The 20000-nt window shown below is 44.8% G+C and overlaps 1 protein-coding gene across 1 annotated transcript in view; it reads left to right on the top strand.

Annotated features, from left to right (window-relative positions):
- Window positions 1–20000, top strand: part of LOC113806667 (ADAM metallopeptidase with thrombospondin type 1 motif A) — a 169906-nt gene that overhangs the window by 141990 nt on the left and 7916 nt on the right. Inside the window, exons 5-22 of the mRNA XM_070142440.1 lie at window positions 2023–2168; window positions 3376–3611; window positions 4411–4563; window positions 5184–5342; window positions 5821–5986; window positions 6808–6992; window positions 7337–7587; window positions 8968–9150; window positions 9387–9560; window positions 9717–9886; window positions 10086–10212; window positions 11076–11227; window positions 11802–11969; window positions 12377–12535; window positions 14598–15206; window positions 16130–16504; window positions 16803–16952; window positions 17666–17869. Of these exons, the coding sequence (XP_069998541.1) occupies window positions 2023–2168; window positions 3376–3611; window positions 4411–4563; window positions 5184–5342; window positions 5821–5986; window positions 6808–6992; window positions 7337–7587; window positions 8968–9150; window positions 9387–9560; window positions 9717–9886; window positions 10086–10212; window positions 11076–11227; window positions 11802–11969; window positions 12377–12535; window positions 14598–15206; window positions 16130–16504; window positions 16803–16952; window positions 17666–17869 (3767 nt within the window). The remainder of the gene's footprint in view (window positions 1–2022; window positions 2169–3375; window positions 3612–4410; window positions 4564–5183; window positions 5343–5820; window positions 5987–6807; window positions 6993–7336; window positions 7588–8967; window positions 9151–9386; window positions 9561–9716; window positions 9887–10085; window positions 10213–11075; window positions 11228–11801; window positions 11970–12376; window positions 12536–14597; window positions 15207–16129; window positions 16505–16802; window positions 16953–17665; window positions 17870–20000) is intronic.

Below are 20000 nucleotides of genomic sequence, written 5' to 3'. Positions count from 1 at the left end.
TTAAGGAACGTCTTAGAATACCAAGTAACTAAGTGTCGTGTGATTAAGCATTTCTCGTAGTGAGTTACGAGGCGCCGCGGAAGAGTGTGTGGAGATCTGAGATTGAAAGTAAGATGTGACTGATTTTTTTGTTTGTTTGTTTGTTTTTTCGTCGTGTTGCTAGGAAGGTGTGGTTTGGTATAGTTTTTTTCAGGTATTGTTTATTTAAATTGTTACCGATTCTTACTTCGCAGCCGTTTTTACTATTCTTGATATCGTTTGTCATCGTTATCATTATCATGATTGTTATTACCTCCACCAAAGAAGTTATGTTTATAGCAGTGTTGCTTAGTTTGTTCGTTAGTTAGCAGGATAACTCAATAAGTTATGAACAGATTTTAATTGTTTTTTTTTTTTACCTGAGGTGTGTCGTTGCCCAACTTAGATGCCATTAATTTTTGGTGGGGATCCAGGACTTTTTAGATGATTGCATCAGTCACCCCTGTTACCCTCAGATGCCACACAACACACAGTCACTCACTCACAAGAGGGCAACACCTACACACACACACACACACACACACACACACACACACACACACACACACACACACACACACACACACACACACACACACACACACACACACACACACACACACACACGCACACACACACACAGAGTCATCCACGAGGTGATTTTATGTAATTCTTCAAATATGAATAATTTTATTGCATCAGTGACCCTTTTGCCTTGGCGGAGGTATGCGTTCTGTGAGTGTCTCTTGTTATATCTGTTATCACTTTTATCTTTATTATGATTATAGTCATTTGTTAGTATTGTTAGTATTGTCATTTTTATCATCATCGTCACAAGAATTATCATTATCACCAGTATCATCCTATAATTATTTTCATTATCGCCAATACCACCATTTTCGTTTTCATTATTATAATTAGCATTATCATCATTAATATTGTATTATTATTATCATTATTACAACTAGCATATGTTATCATTATTACTGTTGTTTTGTTGTTATTGTTATAATTATTATTATTTCTGTTATTTGTTTACACCATTAGTATCTTATCATATATTCATATTTCATTATTCATTAATTCATAATTCATAATTCATAATAATTCATAATTCATAATTCACATTGTTTCTAGAAACCTTACTTTGAAATATTCATGATAAATCGAATACTCCAAAAATACATTAAAAAAATCAACTTCTTATTTATTTATTATTGATATTTGTTTACACCATTAGTATCATAGTCCTTATCATTTATTCACATCATTTCTAAAGACCTTCCTCGAGAACTCCAAAAAATATAAATATACAAAATATTTATAATTACCAGACACATAAAAAAAATCAACTTCTTATTTCCTTCTTTTATTTTCTTGTCTTTTTCCTTACTCGAGTACTCTAAAAAATATATATATACAAAATATTTATAATTACCAGACACATTTAAAAAAATCAATTTCTTATTTCCTTCTTTTATTTTCTTGTCTTTTTCCCTTGCGTTATCTTTGCTCATTCTGGCGAGACCGTTCAAGTCGCCAGCGGGTTTCCTCGGGGTTTCGGTCGCTTCGTTAACTTGATTCTGCTTAATGGGATTTAATGGCGGTGCAGCGTGGGGCTGTAAGGTTTAGGAAATGTTTTGAGGTGATGTTTTATTTCATTTTTTTGTGGGTTAGGTTGTTGGTTTGGCTGTCTGTCTGGAATTCAATGTCTTTTGTTGAATATATATTTTTTAATCTAGTGATAAACCTGTTTCTCTTCTTAGTATGTTGTTATTTTTTCCATCTTCCCTTTAGCAACAGCACCAAAATGCAAAAAAATAATAAAAGAAAAATGAATAATATTGATAATGATAACGGGAATAATTATAATAACATGATCCTCATCACCATCACCACCATAACCACACCCATCATTACCACAACCCCCCCATTACCATTACCATCAAAACGAACCCAAACAGAGGGCGAACCTAACCCCCCTCCCTCCCCCACCTCCCGCAGGAGTGGCCGCCGCCCCCCACCACCGCACGCGGCGCTTCCTCTACTCGCGGCGCTACACCATCGAGGTCATGGTTGTGATCGACGGCAAGATGGCGCGTTACCATGGGAAGCATGTCGACCAGTATGTGCTCACGCTCATGTCCGTGGTGAGTAGTCCATTTCTCTCTTTTTCGTTTAATATTTACTCTTTTTTATTGTTTTCTATTTTATTCATTTATTGTTTTTGTAATTTATTGTTGATTTTACCTATATATTTTATTTTATTATTATTATTGTTTTATTTTTTTTATTATTTATTTATTCATCTCGTATCTCTGTTTTATTCTATTTTTATTTTTTATTTTTCATTTTTTATTCATTTATTTTTTGTGTGTGGTTGAATGGATGGTACGGGTGGATAGATGGATAGTTGGTTGGGTGGTTGCTTTGGATGGATGGATGAAGGTGAGTGGATGAGTGGATAGATATTTGGATGGGTTGTTGGTTGGTGGATGGATGGTAGGGTAGTTGCGTGGTTGGTTTACATGAATGGATAGTTGGCTGAGTGAATAGTGGATTGAGTGGTTGGATAGTTGTTTAAATGGATAATGGATGGAAGAAATATGGATGATGTTTTTATATTTTTTTTATTCCTTTTTCTGATATTTTTCATTGTCTTTCTTCATCTTTTTCCGTCTTATTTTACCACACGATCGTCATATTAATTACTGTTAATGTAGTTATCATTATCTCCATTACATGTATAACGCTTTCTGGTCATCTTTTCACTGTCTTATAAATTTATTGTCTTCTTCATCACTATCACCAAAATCTTAAGACCCAACGTCACTAATTACACGTGTTAAGCGTATTTTTATCGCCCTTTCTCGAATAAAGTTCTCTAATTATCATAACTAATTATCTCACTTGATATGTTTATTCACAGACCATCATGTGGCAAGATCAAGATGAGTTGCCAATTAGCGAGAAAGGAAAATTTGTATCTCGTTTTTAAGAATAATCATGCGAATTTGCAAATTAGATTTCTTGTTCTCTTTGGGGATAAAGAGACACAGTTGGATATTTTATAATGAGTCATATGAGGATGATTTTTAAGATACACTGGTAAGAAATAGTGAATTTTAGTGCACTTGTTCTGTTTGGATAATAAATTTAATTGGGAAGATTTCGTTTTGGATATACAAACGATGCCCAATTAGATCACCACACAAACATTATTAAGGACATTGAGTAATTGTCATCGCCATCATTATCGCCTCGCCCTTACTAGTCCAATCGGTTCCGGAAGGATGAACAACCGACCGAAGCGACCAACCCCCCCTAACCCCCTCCCCCTTCCCTCCCTCCCCCCAGGTGGCCCTCATCTTCCGCGACGCCAGCATCGGCAACCGCATCGACATCGCCGTGGTGGAGGTCCTGCGTCCCGAGCGGCAGTCCTTCGTGCCCAAGCGCTCCTACGAGAACAACGCCGAGGCCATGGGCAAGTCGGCCGAGGAGATGCTCAAGATGTTCTGCAAGTGGCAGAAGCAGGGGCTCAAGTACAACACCAACCACCCGAGGCGATACGACACGGCGCTCCTGCTCACGAGGTAGGGGGAGGGGTGAGGGGAGGGGGGGGGGAGGAGGAGGAGGTGGGGGATGATGACATTGATGATGATGATGAGGAGGAGGAGGAGGAGGAAGGGAGGGGGGAGGGGGGAGGGGAGGAGGGCTGGGAGGAGGAGGAGGAAGGAAGGGAGGGGGAGAAGGAGGAGGAGGAGGAGGGGAGGAGGGAGGAGGGAGGAGGAGGAGGGAAGGAAGGAGAGGAGGATGAGAGGGTAAGGGAAGGAGGAAGGAGGGAGGAGTGAGGATGGCTGGAGAGGGGAGGAGGGGTAGGAGGGGGGAGGGTGGTGAGGAGAGGGGTTAAGGGATTGTGGATAGGTGACAGACGGATAGATAGAAGATTGATAGAAGACAGAGAAATAGGTAGAATATAGATAGACAACAGTGAAATAGATAGAAAATTAAAAGACAGAGAAATGGATAGATAAAAAAATAGAAGACAGAGAAATGGATAGATAGAAAATTAGAAGACAGGGAAATAAATAGATATGTAGAGGACAGACAAATAGTTAGAAGATAGATAGAGAAAGAGAGGTAGATAGATAGACAGACAGATATATATTGTTACCTGAATATCACTAAAACATATTAAGTACAGTCACTATAACGGAATTCCCTCTTCCTCTTTGAAAAAAAAAAGCTCAGTAGTTTCCACCAATTAAAAAACAACAACTCAGCTCAGTAGTTTCCACCGATTTAAAAAAACTCAGTAGTTTCCAATAATAATAATAATTAAAAAAATAGATAAATAAATAAACCCAACCTGACCTCTGTCCGCCGCCGCAGGGAGAACATCTGCCGCAACCCGTGGACCAAGAGCTGCGACACGCTGGGCCTGGCGGAGCTCGGGACCATGTGTTCCAAGCACTCGTCCTGCTCCATCGTGCAGGACAACGGGCTCTCGGCGGCCTTCACCATCGCGCACGAGCTGGGACACCTGTACGTGCGCGGGTTTGCTCTGAGGGCTGACGAGGCGGACGTGCGATACATGAGGCCTTAGGCACTTGCACACACGAATGCAGTTGTACATACACACCTGTATGGGTGCATTAGGTTATATATGTATATGTATGTATATATACATACATATATATATATATATATATATATATATATATATATATATATATATATATATATATAGAGAGAGAGAGAGAGAGAGAGAGAGAGAGAGAGAGAGAGAGAGAGAGAGAGAGAGAGAGAGACAGACAGACAGACAGACACACAGACACAGACAGACACACAGACAGACACACACACACACACACACACACACACACACACACACACACACACACACGCACACACACACACACACACACACACACACACACACACACACACACACACACACACATACATACACAAACAAGCATACTTGTGTATTCATAAATAAATCGACTAGTGGATAAATAATCATATAAACTTACCAACATGAACATAGATACAAATGAAAAAAAATGCAATTCCTCTTGACCATAACCTAGAAAGAAAGAAAACGAAAGACAAACAAAGAAACAAATTAATCTCACCCCCCCCTCCCCCTCCCCCTTCCGCAGCCTCAACATGCCGCATGACAACGACGACAAGTGCAAGCTGATCCGCGGCTCCAAAGACGACAGCCACCGCATGAACGTCATGAGCCGCATGCTGGACCACAACACGCTGCCGTGGGTCTGGTCCAACTGCTCCAGGCACATCCTCACCGAGTACCTCAAGTCAGTGCCTGCGGGAGTGCCTTTGTGGCTGTGGTGGTGGTGTTATGAGTCGTTGCTGTAGTTGTAGCGGTTGTGTTGTGTGCTGTTATTGTTGTTGGTATTATTTGTGTCATGATAATTTTGATTTTGTTGATATTATCTTTATTGTCATTGATTTTATTATAGTTATCATAGTCGTCATCATTATTATTATTGGTGTTATTGTTTTATTATTTTTATCATTACCATTGCTGTTATAGTTATCATTATTGAAATACCAACAATGATAACAATAACAGGAACGATTATAGCGTCAATCACAGTAATAATGATAATGATGATAATGATAACTATAATAAAAACAATGACAATGATAATGACAATACTAATGATAATAATGATGGCAATTACAATGCTTATCCCTGTTATTTATTTCCCATCCTCTCTCTCCCCAACAATCAACCATTAAAATTCGCCCCTCTCCCCCCCTCCCCCCCAGCGGCGGCCACGGGCGGTGCCTGGAGGAGGAGGCGTGGACCAACAAGCTCGTGGAGGAGAAGACGGAGCTGACACTGGCCGGCGAACTCTTCAACGCCAGCAAGCAGTGTCAGTACGTCTTCGGGAAGTCAGCCAAGATTTGCCCCCACATGGTCAGTGGCCTCGAGGTCAGAGGACGACGCGCTCGCTCTCTCTTTCTCTTTCTCTCTTTCTTTCTTTCTTTCTTTCTTTCTCTCTCTCTCTCTCTCTCTCTCTCTCTCTCTCTCTCTCTCTCTCTCTCTCTCTCTCTCTCTCTCTCTCTCTCTCTCTCTCTCTCTCTCTCTCTCTCTTCCCCTCTTATTATTATTATTATTATTATTATTAGTAGTAGTAGTAGTATTTTTCTTCTCCACCTTCCCTCTCTCCTTCTTCTTCTCCTATTTCTCCTTCTCCTTTTCTTTCTTCTCCTCCTATTCCTTTTCATCTTTCTCCTTCTCCTTTTCTTTCTTCTCCTCCTACTCCTTTTCATCTAATTAATTAAGATGAGATTGCAATTATGGAAGACTCTGAGAATAAAGAAATCTGTCAATGAATCTGTAATGAATGGATTCTCGACACTCTAGAATTTGCATGAGAGACACGCACGCAGGCAAACCCGCCGCTCAAATTTTTCTGCAACATTGAGCAAAGGTCATTCAACTGCATAAAAATGCTCTCCTTTTACGTAGTCAAAGGAACATTGTCACGCGCGCAGAAACATAGATCGAAACGAGAAAATTTTAAATAAAGGAATGAATGAATCAGAAATGGGTAAAGAGTGAGATGACAGATATACCGATAGGTGAATAGATAATAGGTAAAGGGAGTAAGATAAATGGGCAACGTAACAATAGGTAATTAGATTATGAATGATAATATTAGGAGACTTTTTAATGCATGCGCGAATGAGCTTTGACGGATTACGTAACAGATGACCATGCCAGCATTAACCCTCCCCCCCCCCCTCCAGCCCCCGTGCAAGCGCCTGTGGTGCACGACGGCGATGGACGAGAAGGAGGGCTGCCGCACGCAGCACATGCCGTGGGCGGACGGCACCGTGTGCGAAGTGGGCAAGTGGTGCCTGCGGGGCAAGTGCGTCGACAAGAACAAGGGCGCCATGAAGAAGGTGGACGGACAGTGGGGCGACTGGCTGCCGTGAGTCGAGCGTCGCGCTCTTTCTGCTTGCTTGCATATGTATTTGGATGTATGCTCATATATATATATATATATATATATATATATATATATATATATATATATATATATATATATATATATATATATATATATATATATACATATTTATATATATAGATATAGATAGATAGATAGATATAGATATATAACATTGAAAAGCAGAGGTAATCTATATCATTACCTGTAATAGCGGTAACACCGGTAATGATACAGATGACCTCAAGGCTGATCCCGGCCCACAAAAGGCGGCAAATCCGAATCCTTTATCTCGCCTCCGAAAGCACTGACCCAATCTCCCGCAGGTGGAGCGCCTGCTCGCGAACGTGCGGCGTGGGCGTGCGGCGGTCGGAGCGCGGCTGCGACTACCCGAAGCCCCAGTACGGCGGCCGCTACTGCACGGGCGAGCGCGTGAGGTACGAGTCCTGCATCATGAGGCCGTGCTCTTCCGGCGCCATCGACTTCCGCACGCAGCAGTGCCAGGCGTATAACAAGAAGAACTTCGGTCTGCCCGACATTCCCGAAGATGTGAAGTGGATTCCCAAATATGCCAGCAGTGAGTCCCGCTCTCGGATGAGTTAGGAATCTGTTTGTCTCTCTTGGGTTTGCGCCTGGAGAGAGAGAGAGAGAGAGAGAGAGAGAGAGAGAGAGAGAGAGAGAGAGGAGAGAGAGAGAGAGAGAGGGGGGGGGAGGTAGAAAGAGAGAGAAAGGGGGAGAGAGGGAGAGGGGGGATAGAGAGAGAGAAAGAGAGGGGGGAGGGGAGAGGTAGAGAGAGAGAGAAAGAGGGAGAGAGGGAGAGAGAGAGGGGGGGAGGTAGAGAGAAAGAGAGGGGGGAGGGAGGAGGTAGAGAGAGAGAGAAGGGGAGAGAGGAGGAAAGGAGAGAGGGAAAGGGAGAGAGGGAAAGGAGAGAGGGAGAGAAAGGGAGAGAGGGAAGGGAGAGAGGAAAGGGTGACGGAGGGAAAGGGAGAGAGGGAAAGGGAAAGGGAGAGGGAGAGAGAGAGAGGAAAGGGAGAGACAGAGGGAGAGAGGGAGGAAAGGGAGAGAGGGAAAGGGAGAGAGGGAAAGGGAGAGAGGGTGAAAGGGAGAGAGAGAGGGAAAGGGAGAGAAAGGGAAAGGGAGAGAGGGAAAGGAGAGAGAGAGGAAAGGGAGAGAGGGAAAGGGAGAGACAGAGGGAGAGACAGAGGGAGAGAGAGAGAGAGAGAGAGAGAGAGAGAGAGAGAGAGAGAGAGAGAGAGAGAGAGAGAGAGAGAGAGAGAGAGAGAGAGAGAGGGGAGGTAGAAGAAAGAGAGAGAGAAGGGGAGAGGGAGAGGGGGGATAGAGAAGGAGAAAGAGAGGGGGAGGGGAGAGGTAGAGAGAGAGAAAGAGGAGAGAGAGGGAGAGAGAGAGGGGGAGGAGTAGAGAGAAAGAGAGGGGGGGAGGGAGGAGGTAGAGAGAGAGAGAAGGGAGAGAGGAAGGAGAGAAGAGGGAAAGGGAGAGAGGGAAAGGGAGAGAGGAAGGGAGAGAGGGAAAGGGAGAGAGGAAAGGGAGAGAGAGGGGAAAGGAGAGGAAAGGGAGAGAGAGGAAAGGAGAGAGGGAAGAAAGGGAGAGAGGGAAAGGGAGAGAGGAAGGGAGAGAGGAAAGGGAGAGAGGGAAAGGGAGAGAGGAAAGGGAGAGACAGAGGGAGAGAGAGAGAGAGAGAGAGAGAGAGAGAGAGAGAGAGAGAGAGAGAGAGAGAGAGAGAGCAGAGCTTAGAGAGAGAGAGAGAGAGAGAGAGAGCAAGAGCTGAGAGAGAGAGGGAGAGAGAGAGAGAGAGAGAGGGAGAGAGAGAGAGAGAGAGCGGGAGAGAGAGAGAGAGAGCGGGGGAGAGAGATAGAGAGAGCGGGAGAGAGAGAGGGGGGGAAGGTAAGAGAGAGAGAGAGCGAGAGAAATATCACCACCCCTTCCTCCCTTCCCGCAGTCCGACGCGAGGACAGCTGCAAGCTCTTCTGCCAGGTGTACAACAACAGCCGCACGTACTTCCAGCTGCGGGAGAAGGTGGAGGACGGGACGCCGTGCGGGCCGGACACCTACGACATCTGCGTGAACGGCGAGTGCCGCGTCGCCGGTTGCGACTACGTGCTCAACTCCACGGCCAAAGCGGGTGGGTGGAGCCGCGTTCTCCGGGGATCAGGACACGTTCGCTGGGAGTTAAATGGGTGCACTTACACACACTCACGCACGTTCATAGGCACACATCCCCCACACACATGCGCTTACGCGGGTACACATCCTCTCACAAATAGATATTGACGCACATGCAGGGATTTGTTCTGTTTGCCTTCGCTGTCCCCAAATACCTAAAATGCTGACCCGCGTGCCCCTTGACCTCGCCCCCAGACAGCTGCGGCGTGTGCAACGGCGACAACTCCACGTGCAAGGTCACCTCGGGGTCAATCGTCAAGAGTCGCAGCTACGGCTACACCGACATCGTGGTCGTGCCCGAAGGCGCCGCCATGGTCGACGTCACACAGGGGTCATCCGACGAGCAGGCGGCGGATGACAATTACCTGGGTAAGGCAAAGGCTTCATGTTTTGTGTGTTTAATAGTTGGTTTTGTAAGATGGAGTAATGATGTGTGTGTGTGTGTGTGCATATACATTTGTGTTTATGCGTGTGCGCGTGCATGTGAATTTGAATTTTAATAATTCTGTTGGTTCCTTTCTCCAGCGCTTATGGACGTGGAAACCGGCGAGTACCTCCTGAACGGCCACTGGATCGTGACGCCGTTCCAGAAGCTGGTGGAGTTCGGCGGCACCTTGATCGAGTACACGGGCTCCAACGCCGGCACGGAGAGGATCAACTCCACCAAGCCTTTGCAGAAGAGGCTGCTCGTGCAGGTCAGTCGGACGAAGTGAAACGTGGGTTTGGTTGTCCGTAGACTTTCGCCGCTTGCCAACGAAGACGTGGAAGCTTGGCATTTCGTGCATCAGGTTTCTAAAATTTGCGACTGACTCTAAGATGTAAACCGCAATTGTGAGATGTATTAAAAGTCGACTGACATAGATACACGGATTTATATACGTTTTCTCTTTCCAGATCCTGTCTGTAGGGAACCTTACCCCTCCTCACGTCAAGTATAGCTACACAAAGTCGAACTTACTCACTTCGCCGAATTATTATTGGAGATTAGGCGAATGGAGCAACTGCACGGAGTCATGTATTGGTGAGGGAAAGAAGATATAATAATATGCTATAAGAGTTATATGAATTATAGTTGGATATTCTTTATATGGATATTCTTTATATTTGGTGGATTAGCTGGTGCCAGATGCACTCATCCATTCAGACGATCACACAAACCCATATCCGACTTAAAGACGCCTGTCCCCCGCCACCTGGATCCGCCACGGTCTGCAAACCCACAAACCCACCAATGCCTCTCCCTCCACACAAAATCAAACATCAACCTAACACAAACCTCACCCACACAGGCCTAACACACGAAACTAAATAACCAACCCAACACAAACCTCACCCACACAGGCCTAACACACGAAACTAAATAACCAACCTAACACAAACCTCACCCACACAGGCCTAACACACGAAACTAAATAACCAACCCAACACAAACCTCACCCACACAGGCCTAACACACGAAACCTAAATAACCAACCTAACACAAACCTCACCCACACAGGGCCTAACACACGAAACTAAATAACCAACCCAACACAAACCCTCACCCACACAGCCCTAACACACGAAACTAAATAACCAACCCAACACAAACCTCACCCACACAGGCCTAACACACGAAACTAAATAACCAACCTAACACAAACCTCACCCACACAGGCCTAACACACGAAACTAAATAACCAACCCAACACAAACCTCACCCACACAGGCCTAACTCACGAAACTAAATAACCAACCCAACACAAACCTCACCCACACAGGCCTAACACACGAAACTAAATAACCAACCTTACACAAACCTCACGGACGCACCCCCACGCAGACCTAACCCCCACAACCAACCCGGCCACTAAAGCTGACCCTCCCCCCGCTCCTTCCTTCCAGGCGAACGGCAAAAGTCGGCTTACTGCGTCCGAGCCGACACGGGCGAGGCCACCATCGACGAGATGTGCCTCGCCCATCCGCGCCCCGCCACCGTCACCGAGTCCTGCGCCCACACCTGCCCTGCCAGCTGGACGTACAAGGAGTGGTCCGCGGTAAGTTGGAGAGAGAGAGAGAGAGAGAGAGAGAGAGAGAGAGAGAGAGAGAGAGAGAGAGAGAGAGAGAGAGAGAGAGAGAGAGAGAGAGAGAGAGAGGGAGAGACAGAGAGTGGGAGGGGGGAGAAAGAGAAAGTGAGAGAGAGATAGGGGAGTGTGTGTGAGAGTGAGGTGAGTGAGTAGAGTGAGTGAGTGAGTGAGTGAGTGAGTGAGTGAGTGAGTGAGTGAATGAGTAGGTGAGTGGCTAAGTGAGTGAATGAGTCAGCATGAGATTGAGTGAGTGAGTGAGAGAGTGAGAGAGTGAGAGAGAGAGAGAGAGAGAGAGAGAGAGAGAGAGAGAGAGAGAGAGAGAGAGAGAGAGAGAGAGAGAGAGAGAGAGAGAGAGAGAGAGAGAGAGAGAGAGAGAGAGTGGGTGAGTGAGTGAGTTAGAGAGAGAATTAGAGAGAGAGAGAGAGAGAGAGAAATCAAAACAAAACTAGAAATCCCCAGAGAAAACCAAATCCCTGAACTGCACCCCCTCCCTCACCGCCCCCGCCTCCTCCCTCACCAACGCCTCCCTCCCTTCCTCCCCCAGTGCGGGCTGAGCGGCGAGACGTGCCTCCGCCGGCGTGAGGTGATGGGCTGCGTCTCGAGCCTCGGCGACAGCGTGAAGGAGAACCGCTGCGAGGAGGACCAGCAGGCGACGGAGGAAGTGTGCCCCCGCGAGGAGTGCCCCTACTGGCAGTATCACGAGTGGTCGCCGGTAGGACCCCGCTCTTTTTTTTTTCATTCTATGTGTTTTTTTCCGTTTTGTCATGTATTACTACTCTTATTTTTTGTAAACAGGCAATTTCATGAATTATGATGATTTTTTTTATATATTTTCGTCTTTCTTTTACAAACACAAAAGAATATTGAAATTGACATGACAAGGTATAATGTAATATGATCAAACTGATTTTCTTGAACTGAAAAAAAATGATAATGATAATCAAAAGTAAATAATAATAATAATGATCAAATAAAATCACTATGCAGAAAACACTTAGGTTACACAAATTAGAACGAAAACCCCCACCAGAGAAAAATTGCAACCCCATCCACTCAGAACGAGCCCCACTCCCAAGCCAAACCAACCCTAACCCTCCCCCTACTTCCCCTCCCCCCCAGTGCAAGTGCGCGAACGGCAATACGAGCGGCGAGCGACGGCGCCTGTACTCCTGCCGGATACGCGACCGCCCGATCTCGAGGTGGCAGTGCGAGCAGATGGAGGCGCCGAAGGACACCGGCAACTGCTCCTGCTGGTACGCCGAGGCATGGAGCTCGCTGGTAAGTGGTCCGCAGAAGGCATGCCGGTTCTGCCTCTTTGTTTAATTTGGGGTTTCGTTAATTTTTTAATCATATATAGTTATTTTTAGGAGTGGGTGTGGGGCTTGGATCGTGTAGGAGGGGGCGGTTGGGGGCGTCCTCGTAGATGGGGGTGTTCGTTTGTTTGTTTGTTCGCGACCAAAGCCTGAGTTGAGAATGCGATGGCGATTATTGTAGATGGACTCTCTCGTGTAGTGCCTTCAGTAGATGGTTTGTCTGTTCTGAGATGGGTGTATTACTTATCAGAGGGAGAGGGAGGGAGAGGGAGAGGGAGAGGGAGAGGGAGAAGGAGAAGGAGAGGGAGAGGGAGAGGGAGAGGGAGAGGGAGAGGGAGAGGGAGAGGGAGAGGGAGAGGGAAAGGGAGAGGGAGAGGGAGAGAGAGAGTGAGAGTGAGAGAGGGGGAGAGAGAGGGAGTGAGAGAGGGAGGGAGGAAGGGCAAAGGAAGGGAGGGAGGGAGGGAGGGAGGGAGAAAGAGAGGGAGAGAGGGAGAGAGGGAGGGAGAGAGATAGAGATAGAGATAGAGATAGAGATAGAGATAGAGATAGAGATAGAGATAGAGAGTGAGAGAGAGAAAGGGAGGGAGGGAGAGACGAAGAGGGAGTGTGAGAGGAAGAGGGAGAGAGAGTGTGAGTGAGTGAGTATACACGTGTGCGTATTTAGGTGTTATTTACGGATAAAATCTGGATTTCGTAGACTTCCTTCGGCGCACCCATCTCCGGAACTTTTTTCAGTTACTGAATTCTGAAGACATATTAACTGAATGTTTTAGTAGTGTTAGTATCTGTAGAAAATATATGTTTGTATTCAAGAGAATGCTATTTTTACGGTCTATTTTTAGCTTCTATTTCTTTACTTCTTTTCAGGACTTGTTAATTACTGTTATTGTATATGTTAATATCTAGATATGCATGCCACATATATTCAACTTTTTAATAATTATTAATTAGATTATCTGTATATTACATTTACTTTAGTTTATCTTATAGTAGTTTTTATCTATAATTAATGAATATATATATGATCTTTTTTTCCAATTTCCTTATATTTTCCTTTTAAATTATATCTGTCTAATAAATGTCTTACTTTTTTTTCTTTAGTTTTTGTCATATTTATTTTATACTCTCGTAACTAGTAATGATACTTAATTAATGTACAGATGAATATGTAAATTTTATGACATCTTAGTTTTAATCATTATCTTTCTGTTATTACCTAACGTAATCGATTTAATTACCTTAATTATAACATTAATTTCATTACCATGGCCCCCCTATATCATTTTTCTTATCATTATGTCGGCATTATCACTACCATGTTTATTATCAGTTTCATTACTATCACTGTTCACCATCTCTCTTCCATCATCATTAGTGAAAACAACAACATTGTCATGAGCCTTTTTTCCTGAGTGGTCATAGTCATCACCATTGTCATCACCATCGTAGTCATCATCACAATCATTACCGTTGACATAGTACCGATAAAGATCATTAAGTTATCACTATTACCCTCATGCTTATAATCACTCATTCTCATCTTCATCCCTTCGCTATCATCATCTTCACCATCACCTTCATCATCATCATCACCGTCACCCTCACTCTCCTCACCCTCACCCACTCCCTCATTTTCATTATTAGCCTCACTAGGTAGGCATGCATTTACATTCACTTTCACCCTCACACTAACGGTCACTTTCACCCTCACTTCCACCTTGACCCTCACACTCACCCTCATCCTCACTTTCAAATATACTCTCATCCTCATTTTCACCCTCACCCTCACTCTCACTTTCACTCTCACCCTCACTCTCACTCTCACTCTCACTCTCACTCTCACTCTCACTCTCACCCTTAATCTCAGCGTCACCCTCAAGCTCGACCTCATCCTCTTTCTCATCATCATCTTCATCCTCATCCCGCTCTCTATCACCCTCATCGCCGTGACCACCTTCCCCCTTCACGCCCGCGCCCGCCCGCCCATCCCTCGCGGCCCCTGAGTTACCGTTCCGCCCCTCTCCCAGTGCGAGCTCGGTGGCGAGGGCGGCACTTCGGACGCGGACAGGCACTGGAAGAAGCCGAGAGCCAGGCACCCGGGGAGGAGAGAAGGAGGAGGAGGAGGAGGAGGAAGAGCAGGAAAGGGCAAAGGAGGATTGGGATTAGGAGGAGGAGGAGGAGGAGGAGTTGGTGGAGGAGGAGGAGGAGGAGTTGGTGGAGGAGGAGGAGCAGGAGGAGGAGGAGGAGTTGGAGCAGGAGCAGGAGCAGGAGCAGGAGGAGGAGGAGGTGGAGGGGGAGGAGGGGGAGGGCCGGGAGGGAAGGGGCCGAAGCCCAAGTGCGGAGACGGCGTCCGGCGCCGGAGGGTGACGTGCGGAGAGCCCGAGGCCAACCTCCCGCCGACGGACTGCGACGCCTTCACCAGGCCCCCGGAGGTGTCCCCCTGCCACGTCCCTTGCCCCACCACAACCACAACCACAACCACCACTACCACGACCACTACCACGACCACGACCACGACCACCACACCCCCGCCCACCACCACACCCACCCCGACGCCCCAATCATCCACACTAACACCCGATCTGTCCTCTGTCCCCTCTGTTTCCGATCTCGATAACGAATCGCCACTTGAGGAGGTAATTCCCCGTCGCTCGCTGCCAGATGTTTGCTCTTTGTTTATAGTTTAAGTTGTATGGATTTCTGTGTTTTTTTCCGTATTGTGCATTTCCTGTGGCTTGAGTAGAAAGCATGTCTCTTTTGGTTTGTCTTACCCATTTCCTTGTGCTCTTGGTGATTCGCTTATGTGTTCGTTTATTGTTATTTCTTGCACGCATAGATTAACTTTCCCCTTACTAATTAATGCTGGCCCTGCGTCTTCCCGGAGCAGGGGATTGGGGTGCGAAATTAATGACTGCACTTGAATCCTTCTTATTTGAATGGATCATGAATTATACAAAATCCTGTGCTTCTTCGCGCCTTTACAACTGCAAAAAAAAAAAAAAGAATAATGAAGGGCTAATGAAATGAAAAAAAGATAAAACAGTGAAATAACTAAAAGCCTTTTGGGGATGCTGTAGAGGAAGTGGAAGGCTTGGAACCCGCTACGTCCGTTTTGCTCAGAGCTCTTTCATGGCTTATTCAGCTGGATGAAATTTATGTCTTTTTATGTGCTTGCTTGTTTGCAGGGTGATTATGCTTGGCGATTTATATATGCGTATATATATATATATATATATATATATATATATATATATATATATATATATATATATATATATATATATATATATATATATATATATGATATATATATATATATATGTTGTACTGATGAATACATATGTCTGTATATATAATCTTTCTGTATATTTTGCACAGTTATCTATATCAATAAATTTGTTACCAATTTCCGAATTTATCTAAAAACGCATTTCGCGTAGCTAGGAATAACTAAAAGTTAGATAGCTCCAGTAACTCAGTGAAAAGCAAAAAGATAATCCTAAAAAGGACAAAATTCAAGAAATAGCCCATCCTAACCCCCCCCCCCCACCCGCCGCAGAACCAGGGCGGGCACTCCGAGCACGACAACCTGGTGGGCGGCGAGCACCACGACAAGCGGCGGCGCCAGCACCCGCGCCACCGCCACCTGCCGCCCGACGACGCCAACGACATCCCCAACGCCCTGCCCGGCCTCGACGACAGGGACCTCGACGACAAGGACTTCCTGGACAACCGCGTGGACGGCGGCGGCCCCCGCTACGACGGGCGGCGGGGCAAGGAGCGCGGCGGCCAGCAGCCCTGGGCCCGCCCGCGCGGCTCCCACAGGGGCCAGCACCACAGCAGCGAGGAGGAGAGCAACAGCGTCGTGCAGGAGTACGACCACGACAGGCGCTACAAGAACAAGAACAACTGGCAGACCGGCGACTGGGGCAGGGTAGGTGTTCAGGGAGTGGGAAGGGGGAGGGAAAGGGGACAAGAGGGAGGGGGAGGGGGAGGGAAAGGGGACAAGAGGGAGGGGGAGGGGGAGGGAAAGGGGACAAGAGGGAGGGGGAGGGGGAGGGAAAGGGGACAAGAGGGAGGGAAAGGGGACAGACAAGAGGGAGGGGAAAAGGGAAAACTCACTTGTGTAAATAAGTATCTGCAGGTAAAAGAAGAAAAAAAAAAATATCGAAGTGACAACCCACTTCCAAAGCCTCCCTACTTAAGCCGAAAACATCCCCCTCGCTCCCCAGTGTTCCCGTGACTGCGGCGGCGGGCAGAAGAGGCGGCAGGTCGTGTGCATGGGGCCGGAGGAGACGTGCCCGCAGGAGGAGAAGCCCGCCGACGTCGCCTCCTGCAACAGCGAGATCTGCACCGAGTGGTCGACGGGCGGCTGGGGGCACGTGAGTCGCTCGCTCCTGTTGCGGTTGTGGGGCTTGTTATTAGTATCATTATTAGTATTATTGTTATTATTATTAGTAGTAGTAGTATTGTTATTATTATTAATATTATCATTAATATTATTATCATTATTAATATTGTTGATATTATTATCATTATTAATATTGTTGATATTATTATCATTATTAATATTGTTGATATTATTATCATTATTAATATTGTTGATATTGTTATTATTATTATTATTATTATTGATATTATGTGTATAGTTAATATTATTAAGGTTATCATTATCATCACCATCATCATTATCATAATTATTATTATTATTATCATATCATTATCATTATCAGGATAATAATAACCATTATTATTATTATTATATTACCGGTAAAGTTATTATGACCATTATTCTTATCAGTGTTGTGATATCATCATTATTATTTTATATGGAAGGAATATTCATACAGACTTTTATGATATATATTTTTCCTCTAAGATTACACTAAAAGGATTTTTTCTGATATGATAAGATTTAATTTCATACTTCGAATACAAGAACAGAATTTTGCCTTTCCATTTCATTTTTTCATAGTACGTGCAATGTAATCAAGCCATGTTAATGGGTAAAAGGGAATCCATCCATCCATCATCCATCCATCCATCTCCCCCCCCCCCCCCCCCCCCGCCATGTCTGACCGCGAGTGCCCCGCAGTGCCACACGCGGAGACCCCGCTGCGGGCGCGGCACGCAGCAGCGGCTGGTGGTGTGCCGCGCCGTGAACGGCGTGGAGCTGGCGGAGGAGCGGTGCCACCAGGAGGACCGGCCGACGCACGTGCGGCCCTGCAAGACGCCGTGCCACAACAAGGCGAGCGGCCGCGGCCAGCGCTACCGCTGGAAGACCGGCGATTGGTCCACGGTAAAGTATAAGAGACACCCCCTCCCCCCTCCCGGGCCCCACCCACCCAAAAGGAAGTTTAAAAACAATAAAAATAAAAATAATAACCGCAACTATCATAATTCTGCATCTGTGGGTCAGTCCTCCTCCTCCTCGTCTTATCCCTCCTCCTCCTCCTTCCCCTCCTCTTCCTCCTCCTCCTCCTCCTCCTCCTCCTCCTCCTCGTCTTATCCTTCCTCCTCCTCCTCCTCCACCTCGTCTTATCCCTCCTCCTCCTCCTCTTCCTCTTCCTCTTATCCCTCCTCTTCTTCCTCCTACCCCTCGCCCTCCCCCCGGCCGCCCCCCCTCCCCCACCCCCCCCAAAGCCGCCCCTCCCCCAAGGCTCCGCGTCACAAGTCGTCCTCGGGCTACTACTGAAGGCGAAGGAGGATGACGGGTTTATTATTATTATTAATTAATATTTTATATTTCTTTGTGATGAGAGAGAGAGAAAGAGAGAAAGAGAGAAAGGTGTAATAATAATAATAATAAAAAAACAGAGTGAATTTTATATTGATATTAAAAAAAAGAAAAGAAAATATACTATATATAATAAACTCATGATATGACCTGTGATGAGATTATGTGATAAACTGTACGGTGTGTGTGCGTGTGACATTTTGTAAAGGAAATAAATACTTAAAAGAGATGTTTATCACTGACTTACCCATCCCGCACGGAAAGGGTTCAGGTGGCACGCTGTAAACTAAACCATACTGGATGTTTTTCCTTGTTTTAGATTTAAAAAGAATTTAAAAAGTCAAAACCATATTTGCCCGATTAAAAAAAGATGTATTAATATCACGTAATTTTTTTTTTAACTTTTAAAACACGTGTTATCATTTTCACTATAACTTTTTCGTCTTTGAATAAGTATCCAGTACATCTTAGTTTACACTACCACCCCCACCAGTAGAGAAAAAACATTAAAACCCTCTCTCCGTTTGTCTTTTCTACACATCTGCAACACCAGACCTCACTTTAGATCTATATAAAAATATATATGCTCGACACATACCATCTTTTTTTGGTAAGTTCTTGAAGTTTTTCGACGTCCTGCATGGGTCTCTCCCCGCGGTCACACCCTGGGTTAGAAGCCCCACAGTCTCTCTCGCTTCGTCTCAAAAGGGAAAAGACACCCTCCCCCTTCAATTAAAAAGAGCAAAACAACCGTGATTTTTAAAAGAGAGATATTTATCATTTTTGTGACAAGATTTTTTTTTACTTTATCAATTGCTTCCGTTTATATCTAACCTTTTCTTCTTTGGTTTATATTCTTGAGTTGCTGTTTCATTGAGGAGGTTTACTATGTCATGAATATTTTTCTTTTCTGTCTTCATTTTGTCTTCTTGCCTGCTTTATATTCTTTTCTCGGAAAATTGTAAAAAAAAAAAAACTGATAACTTACTATCTCAACTTCCATCTTAAGTTGTCTAGATTTTTTTTTCTTGAATAATCAGCCACATTTTTTCTTCGTGTTTATTTTGAATCAGCACTCATTATTTTTTATTCAAGTTACCCTTGTAATATAAAAAAATCTCAGTGTATCATTTTCTTTGTCTCGTAGGAAGCCTTTGACATAAAGACATAATTATTATTAGAATCTCATTGACATGAATATATTGACTTTGATGTTAAAATTTGTAATCAAAAGAAGACATCTCAGCTGTTTCATTGCCTAAATTATTATCATGTTGTTTTTCCTATTCCTATTGGTAACTATATCATTTTCTGCATGTCTTTTTCCATAATATATTTTTTTCCTCTTTCCATATAATCTTGTCACAAAATAGATAGATCTCCGTTTAAAACAATCCCACAAACTGGATGTTAAAAGCTTCAAAACTAACCAAAGCCTCTGAGTGAATGTTTGACCCTAATTCCTTTTATTTAAACATAACTTTTTTCATGAGACATAACCATATTCATAATTATGACGTAAAACTTTCAGAGCAGTCTATTTTGGCCTTCATTTTTTTCGGTCTACATATTCATGGTTTACTTCATTCACATTAAACTTCATTCCTTATTTTTATATTTTTTTTCATTCTTTCCTTCTTTTTTTCCTCTTGTTTAGAGACCTCCGCGGTACGGACGCTACAGCATTCTCCCA

This window comes from Penaeus vannamei, chromosome 29 (genome assembly GCF_042767895.1).
Source record: "Penaeus vannamei isolate JL-2024 chromosome 29, ASM4276789v1, whole genome shotgun sequence".
Taxonomy (NCBI): domain Eukaryota; kingdom Metazoa; phylum Arthropoda; class Malacostraca; order Decapoda; family Penaeidae; genus Penaeus; species Penaeus vannamei.
This window is presented reverse-complemented; position numbering and strand designations above follow the sequence as displayed.